We start from the raw sequence: 8861 nt of genomic DNA, 5'->3' as shown, positions 1-8861 counted from the left end.
TGTTTTTTGTTTTTACTCATATTAACAGGGCTTGTGGCTGGCAAGAGAGTTTAATATAATTATAAAAAATAAAAAGTTAATTATATTCACATCTAAATAATATTATTTAGATTTTCTTACTCTGTCACTCTCTGTTACATTCTGTTAAGTTAAATTCCTGTAAGCATTTTGCAATTTAGCAGGGAGCCCTTCATATGTTTCATTTAAATTGCTTTTCTTGATAATTTGGATAATTTTTATTTTCATCTTTCCCCAAATAGAGAAGTTAGTCACTATTTTCTGAATTAAAAAAAAAAAAAAACTTTTGATAACTAATTGTTAAAATTTTCTTAAATCAAAAGCCAGTCTCCCCCCTCTCACACTAAATAATTCTATTTCCCTTAAATTTTCCTCATGGGCACTTTTTAAAGTTTCACTTATTTAGAGATCTCACCAAGTTGTTTAAGTATTTTTTACCATAAGAAATCCCAAACTTGATAAAGCTTAATTAAAAACCTATTCAGTAAGTTACAAAAATACTATATGGAAGATCATTATCAACTCAAACACTTAACTTGGTTCAATTATTTCTTTATCCACATTTGGCTTAGAATAAAACAAACTCACTTACCAGATGTTTCTAGCTTGGCTTGGAGGTGGAACATTCAACATCCATCAACAGGGCTGCAGTTGTTTGAACTTGGAAGTTGGTGGGTTAGGCTTACAAGGAGGCAATGTTATTTGCTTATTCTTTTCTTCTCTCTCTCTCATTGAGTAATGCTACCTTTAGTTTGTATTTACTCAAAAGTAGAAATTTGAAAAATTATTTGACTTCCTTTCATGACTCTTTTATTTAAATCTATGGAGGGAGCTTTGGAAATTTTGAATCTGTGGATTTAATATTTGCCTCTTTGGATTTTTTTGAAACCTTTTTTTTTTTTTGTATCAACAGATTCATTGCCTTTGCCTTCTACATCCGTAATTGAACCTTCTTCTTTACATCTGTCTTTGCATCTTTCATTGAATCCTTCGTATCCTCAAATTTAGCGTATTAAACAGAGCCTCAATCTTCAATTTTTCTTAAGATCTTTCTTATATTTTTATCAATCTTTTGAGTGCTTCTTTGTATTCTTTTACTCTTTTTAAATATTGTTTGATTAATTCTTTGATTCCTCTTTTTCACTCATAGATTCAGCTTCACACTACTAAAATTGTTTCATCAACTATGCCTTTGAACTATTATTTCCATTTGAATTATTATCCAAGGCCTACTTGCCCTTCTTTGCACCCTTAGCATCACTCTTCTTTGCATCCTTCTTTGAACCCTTCTTTGAATCTGCAGATTCTGTGTCAGTATCTTTCTTGGCATCTTTCTTAGCATCTTTCTTGGCATCTTTTACTGAAGCTTTCTTGGAGTCAACCTTCGATTCACTGTCTGTGGCACTGGGTTTCTTTTCAGCTTTCTTATCTTTTTTACTATCTTTCTTATTTGAATCCTTCTTTGCGTCTTTCTTGTCACTGTCCTTTGATTGGTCATCTTTCTCATCAGTCTTTTTTGCGTCTTTTTTATCCTTTTTACTGCCCTTATCCTTCTTTGCATCTCCTTTTCCAGTTTCAGGTGTTGTAGCTGGATCCGTGCCCTTTGAATCTTTTTTGTCTTTCTGGGAATCTTTCTTTACACCTTCCTTTTCAGTTGGAGCTGGTGTAGGTGACTCTTTGCCCTTCTTTGAATCTTTCTTATCTTTTTTGGCATCTTTCTTTGCATCTCCTTTTTCACTTTCAGTGTCTGTACTTGAACCCTTGCCCTTCTTTGAATCTTTCTTGCCTTTTTTGGCATCTTTCTTTGCATCTCCTTTTTCACTTTCAGTGTCTGTACTTGAACCCTTGCCCTTCTTTGAAACTTTCTTATCTTTTTTTACACCTCCTTTCTCACTTTCAGTATCTGTATCTGTCCCTTTACCCTTTGAAGCCTTTTTACTTTTTCTGGTATCTGTTCTTGTAATACCTTTTTCATCTCCAGATCCTTTCTTTAAATCTTTTTTACCCTTTTTTGACCCCTTTAAATCTGTGGATTCTGCTTCTGAGTCTGATTTGTCCTTTTTGTCTGCTTTCTTGTCTTCTTTACCTTTCTTACCTATTTCTGGAGGTAAATGTTTCTCTGCATCTGCTTCTTTCGAAGACTTCTTGGGGGTAGAAGTTGGTTTGGATACGGGCCGCCTCCTGGCAGCTAAATAAACAGATGGTCTCTCGGAAATACTCATTAAAGAACGGTGCATCCATAATGGTCGCCTTTTTCCTTCCTTTGGCTTTTCTTCATCATGTTTCTGAAATATTGTTTAAAATAATGATGAACAACCTGTGTGTGATTTATACACTCTTTATTGTCACATACCAAATACAATGAGATAATTTAGATTTTGATAAACAGTAGTTAAATTGTAGATTTTACAGTTTATTCTGCTTTTTTCAATTTTCTTATTTTGACTTACAGTCATACCTCAATATGGGCACAGTTTCAGTTTAGGGGATCTTCATAATTCTCTCAAGATTTTACATTAGAATTAGTGTGGACCTATAATGAATCGTGACATATCAAAGCTTCTTTTCAAAATCAGGAGATATTTTTGTTTTGTTTTGAGATGCTGTATTCTTGAGAACTCTTGAAATATCTTTCCCACCACTCTCCAGCCCTAGGTTAGCTCAGAAACTTATTGTTCTCTAATATTTAACATCCCAAAATCTATCCTGAAGTATAAAGCTGTCAGTGACAGGATAATATCCATATACCTACAAGGAAGACCAGTTAATAGGACAAAATTATTTGAATTTATGCACCAACCACCAACACCTAAGATGATGAAATTGAAGATTTTTACCAACTTCTGCAGTCTGTAATTGATCAAACATGCAATCAAGTTGCATTGATAATTACTGGTGATTGGGATACAAAAGCTGGAAACAAAAAAGGAGCAGTAGTTGGAAAATATGGCCTTGGTGATAGAAATGACACCAGAAATTTCATGACAGTATTTTGCAAGACCAACGACTTCTTCATTGTGAATACCTTTTTACAACAACATAAACGGTGACTATACACTTGGTCCTCATAGGCTGAAAAAAGCAGGAATCAAATCAAGTACATCTGTGGAAAGAGACAATGGAGAACTCCACATCATCAGTCAGAACAAGGCCAGAGGCCGACTATGGGACAGATCATCAATTGCTCATATGCAAGTTCAAGTTGAAGCTTAAGAAAATTAAAACAAGTCCATGAGCACCAAACTACAACCTTGAGTATATCCCGTCTGAATTTGGAGACCATCTAAAGAATACATTGGACACAATGAACACTAGTGGCCAAAGACCAGGTGAGTTGTGGAATGACGTCAAAGACATCATATAAGAAAAAAAGTAAAAGGTCATTAAAAAAGTCAGGAGAGACCAAAATGGATGTCAGAAGAGACTCTGAAACTTGCTCTTGAATCTACAGTAGCTAAAGTGAATGGAAGAAATGATGAAGTAAAAGAGCTGAACCAAAGTTTTCAAGGGTGTTCAAAAAGACAAAGTATTATAATGAAATGTGCAAAGACCTGGAGATAGAAAACCAAAAGGGAAGAACTCACTCAGCATTTCTCAAGTTGAAAGAACTGAAGAAAAAAATCAAACCTCGAGTTTCTGTATTAAAGGATCTATAGGTAAAATGTTGAATGATGCCAGGAGCATCAAAAGAAGTTGGAAGGAATATACAGAATCACTGTACCAGAAAGAATTGGTTGACTTTCAACCATTTCAGGAGGCAGTATATGATCAAGAACCACTGGTAGCAAAGGAAGAAGTCCAAGAGTACTGAAGGCACTGGTGAAAAACAAGGCTCCAGGAATTGACGGAATACCAATTGAGATATTTCAACAAATGGATGTAGCACTGGAGGTGTTCACTCATCTATATCACGAAATTTGGAAGAAAACTATCTGACCAACCAACTAGAAGAGATCCATATTTGTGACCATTCCAGAGAAAGGTGATCCAAGAGGAAGTAGAAATTATCTAACAATATCTTTAATATCACACACAAAATTTTGCTGAAGATCGTTCAAAAGTGGTTGCAGCAGTGCATTGACAGGGAACTGCAAGAAGTTCAATCAGACTCAGAAGAGGACATGGAATGAGGGGAATCATTGCTGATGTCAGACGGACTTTGGCTGAAAACAGAGGATACCAGGAAGATATTTACCTGTTTTTTATTGACTATGCAGAAGGATTCAACTGTGTGGATCATAACAAATTATGGATAACATTGGGAAGAATAGGAATTCCAGAACACTTAATTGTATTTGTGAAGAACCTCCCCATAGACCAAGAGGCAGCCATTTGAACAGAACAAGGGGATACTACGTGATTTAAGGTCAGGAAAGATGTGTGCCAGGGTTGTATTCTTTCACCGGACTTATTCAATGTGTATGCTGAGCAAATAATCTGAGAAGCTGGACTATATGTAGAAGAACATGACATCAGGATTGGAGGAAGAGGCATTAACAACCTGTGTTATGCAGTTGACACAACCTTGCTTGCTCAAAGTGAAGAGTACTCGGAACACTTACTGATGAAGATCAAAGGCTACAGCCTTCAGTATGGATTATACCTCAACGTAAAGTAAACAAAAATCTTGACAATTGGATATATAAACAACATCATGATAAATGGAAAAAATGTTGAGTGTGTCAAGGATTTCATTTTACTTGGATCCACCATCAACACCCATGGGAGCAACTGTCAGGCAATCAAATGACATACTGCATTGGGCAAATCTGCTGCAAAAGACCTCATTAAAGTGTTAAAAAGCAAAGATGTCCTCTTGAGGACTAAGGTGCTCCTGACCCAAGCCATGGTATTTTCAATTGCCTCATATGCATGTGAAAGCTGGACAATGAATAAGGAAGACTAAAGGAGAATTGATACCTTTGAATTATGGTTTTGCTGAAGAATATTGGATATGCCGTGGACTGCTAGAAGAATGAACAAATCTGTCTTGGAGGAAGTACAGCCAAAATGCTTCTTAGAAACAAAGATGGAGAGACTTCATCTTATGTATTTTGGACATGTTTTCTGGAGAGACCAGTCCCTGGAGAAGGACAGCATGCTTGGTAAAGTGTAGGGTCAGCAAAAAAGAGGAAGACACTTAATGAAATGGATTGACACAGTGGCTACAACAATGGGCTCAAGTATAACAATTGTGAGGATGTCATAGGACCTGCCAGTGTTTTGTTCTGTTGTACGTAGGGTTGCTGTCTATCTGAACTGACTTGACATCAACTAACAACAACGACAACACAATATTAACAAGTTTCAGGCTTTAGGTATATCTTGGTTTCTATTTTCACTTTCATGATCTCTGAAAGTTAGAAAGCTACACATGTTTAGAGGCAAAAGCCTGAAATTCCACATTCTTGGCAAAATACAAATTGAGTATTATCAGATAAAGAAAAAAAATTATCAGATAAGTGAAAATCAATAATATTTAGTGACATTAATTTTTGCAGAATGGTGCTTTTTGTTCTCAACTTCTAACCAAATGAATGCCAAAACTTAATGGCAAAAATAAATAATTTTGATAAGAATGTTAACATTCAATGAACATATAAATTGAACAAAGAAAGAAAGGAAAAGAAAAGATACAAGAAACCTGGAAACTACCGATAGGATAAATGTTCCTATAATAAACAAGAGTTTATGATACATTTATCTGGAGATGCTTTTCTTTGAATATTATCCTCTCCCATGGGTGACTCCAGATTGCTGTTATTCTTGTTCATTGATAGGATTCACACCATGGTGGAGAAGTAATGGAAAATACTTATTTTCCAGTACTCAAATCCTGAACTCTGTATTATAGGATATAAGAAAGCATCAACTTCATGTATAATGTATAATAATATGTAGCAAGGTATACTGTAACTCCATGATTCTAATGAGGGGACTTCTCCAACTGGGGACTATTTCCTGATTGCTCATGCTAACTGTAGCATTTGTTTGTCCAGCTCTCTGTGCTTGTTCCTTAAATAAGTTCTGTAATATGGGGGATACTGAACAATTAGTTAAAGTGAAATAAAGGGAAATTTTTGTACAGTAAAAACTACATAAAATATATCTACTTTCTCCCAAATAGTAGAATTTGAATTATCTTTAACTGTGCTGCCCAACGTGGTATTCAATAGCCACATGTGACTATTTAAACTTAATTAAAATTAAATAATACATAAAGTCCAGTTTCTCAACTGCACCGGCCTCATTTCAAGTGTTCAAAAGCCACATTGGACTGCAAAGATATAAGCTATTTCTGTCATTGCAGAAAGTCCTCATGTATATGTATGTGTGTGTATGTGTGTATATGCATGTGCGTGTGCCTGTGGCTCTGTGTATGTGTGTGAATGATTTTTCAAGTTTATTACTAGTGAAATTATATGATGTTTTTAATACTTACACTATCTGCATTTGCTTGCAGTTTGGAAGGCATTGATCTCCTTTTCCTTCCTGGCCGGGGTGGTTTTGGAAATACCAGGGCAAAGTGTTGCTGATTCCATGATTTTTTGCTTAATTCACTGACTAAAATAAGAAAGAACAAAACAAACTCTTTGAAGTAAATGGTTAAAATTTCATCAGAACTTAAATTTTAGTAAGTAAAATATATATATAAATGAATAAAAAATGATTCACATTATGGTTTAATTTATTTGCTGTGCTATCTGTGTGAGAAAATAAAACACGATATTTCTATTTTGGCCAGTTTTACGAATAACTGTATAGTCACTGAGCAAACTGACATAGCCTGTAATAGAAAAGGAAAGAAACAAATTTTTACTGATTCTGTTTAAATTTTTCCATCTCTTCCAGCTTAGATTTTTTTTTTTTGCTTTATGCTCTTTTGATTAGAATGTAATTACATTGAGAGCACAAAATATGTTAACTACTTTGTAGCCATCAAAATACTTGGCACATTGCCAGGCATAAAATATTAATAAATATGTGTTTGAATCTAAGTGCTTATATTTAAGATCCTCTTAGCTATTAGTTTTTTTTCCCGGATGCAAATGTTACACATCCAAGAACTGCGTTGTCATGGGTGACATATTTAATGAAGAAAATCGACAAATAAAGAGTATCCACAGAACGGTGAGTAGGAGGATGAAGCTTCCTGAAATTATAACAGAAATGATTGAAAACATTTAGGCTACCAATAAGACCAATGAGAGAAATGACTGTATATAAATATTTGGCATATTATTGTTTCCAAGAAGAAAGGGCTTGTCCTGTGAATCTCTAAAGGACAGAATCAGGATCAATGGCAAGAATTTAGAAGAGGACAACAGACTTTAAGTTCGAATATGAGGAAAACACCTAATATTTAAGCCATTAAACATCAAATTGACTTGGCTTGTGGAGTAGTGAAACTTTTGGCCAAGTATAAACTAGGTACAATCTATCAGGAATATAGTAGAAGAGATTCCTGAAGTAGATGGAAAGTTGTTTCTCCAATTTTACATTGCTTTTCAGTTGTAAAATGATCTGATTTTGTGATTTCTAGCACGTCAATGTGCTCAGCTTCATGCTGATGAATATATATGCTTAATCTTCCTTGGATTTAAAAATTAAAATACGTAAAGTGTTACCTTGAGCCCATGAGAAAGGTGCCTTGGGAAATAAAAAGTTGATTTTTAATAATATCCCTGGCAGATTTTGTTTTATTGCTTTGAATGAAAGGTAATAATCATCCCTAAAATTAATCACATATTTTTAAAATAAATATTGAATATTTAAGTCACAAGTCTTACCTGGAATGTAATTGTCATATGTTCCAAAGTTTATTTTTTGGCTATAAAAAAGCAAAAGGGAGCGGTTTTAATGATTTTATACAAAATGAATGTATTTAATGATTATTTTTTTATTAATATTTGCCACCAATAACTTGAGAAATATTGCCATTATTATGTAAAAATGCTTCATCCCTAAAAGAGTAGAGATAAGAAAATGTGTGTTTTTAACACAGACTTGAACAAAACTAAACCGTGGTGGGCGAAAATATAAACATACACACAAACACACACACATACATCAACTTTCCCCATCTGGAACATATAATACATTTTTAAAAATTGTAAAATCATGATTGACTAATTTTCTTCATTGCATGCTCAAAATTCTCCTGCAGTTTAAATTGAACAAAGACATAATTGTTGAAAACATCATGCAAAACCCTATCCTCAAATATTTTAAGAACTTAGCCAAACGCAGATCATTACATGGCATATATGTGCATATGTGAGTGTGTGTGTGTATGTAAGTAAGTCAGCATGCACCATAAGTAATGACATAGAATTTGAGTTTTATATTCTTTATGGAAACCCGGGTGGAGCAGTGGTTAAGTGCTACGGCTGCTAACCAAGAGGTTGGCCGTTCAGATCTGCCAGGCGTTCCTTAGATACTCTGTCGGGCAGTTCTACTCTGTCCTATAGGGTTGCTATGAGTCCGAATAAACTCAACAGCAGTAGGTTTGGTTTTGGTTTTATAGAAAAATTCAAGAAATAAATTTTTATTGCAAAGTGTTTTCTAATTTAGAAGTTTATATTTGTGTTAGTACTATCTGAACATGTTTATCCCTGCAAAGGAGACTGTTATAATCTAACTTTTATTTATCTGTAATGGAGACAAATAGTAAGATCTGGTAGAGTAAGATTACACTACACTGCACGTTACGTTATCAACAAAGAGCTATAGGTGATCATAAGTGAGTTGCGCATACTTATGTACTGATACAATGTGTTACTTATTTCGATAGACCAGAATCATTAAGTATGAAAAGCAAGCAAACAAACAAAGCCAAATAA

The 8861-nt window shown here is 34.4% G+C and overlaps 1 protein-coding gene across 1 annotated transcript in view; it reads right to left on the bottom strand.

The window, feature by feature from the left end:
- Window positions 1-1247: 1247 nt before the first annotated feature.
- CYLC2 (cylicin 2) overlaps window positions 1248-8861 on the bottom strand; it is a 717154-nt gene continuing 709540 nt past the window's right edge. Inside the window, exons 3-6 of the mRNA XM_049894954.1 lie at window positions 7809-7849; window positions 6461-6582; window positions 1985-2303; window positions 1248-1849 (exon numbers count right to left, since the gene is read on the bottom strand). Of these exons, the coding sequence (XP_049750911.1) occupies window positions 1248-1849; window positions 1985-2303; window positions 6461-6582; window positions 7809-7849 (1084 nt within the window). The remainder of the gene's footprint in view (window positions 1850-1984; window positions 2304-6460; window positions 6583-7808; window positions 7850-8861) is intronic.

Source organism: Elephas maximus, chromosome 9 (assembly GCF_024166365.1).
Source record: "Elephas maximus indicus isolate mEleMax1 chromosome 9, mEleMax1 primary haplotype, whole genome shotgun sequence".
Classification (NCBI taxonomy): domain Eukaryota; kingdom Metazoa; phylum Chordata; class Mammalia; order Proboscidea; family Elephantidae; genus Elephas; species Elephas maximus.
This window is presented reverse-complemented; position numbering and strand designations above follow the sequence as displayed.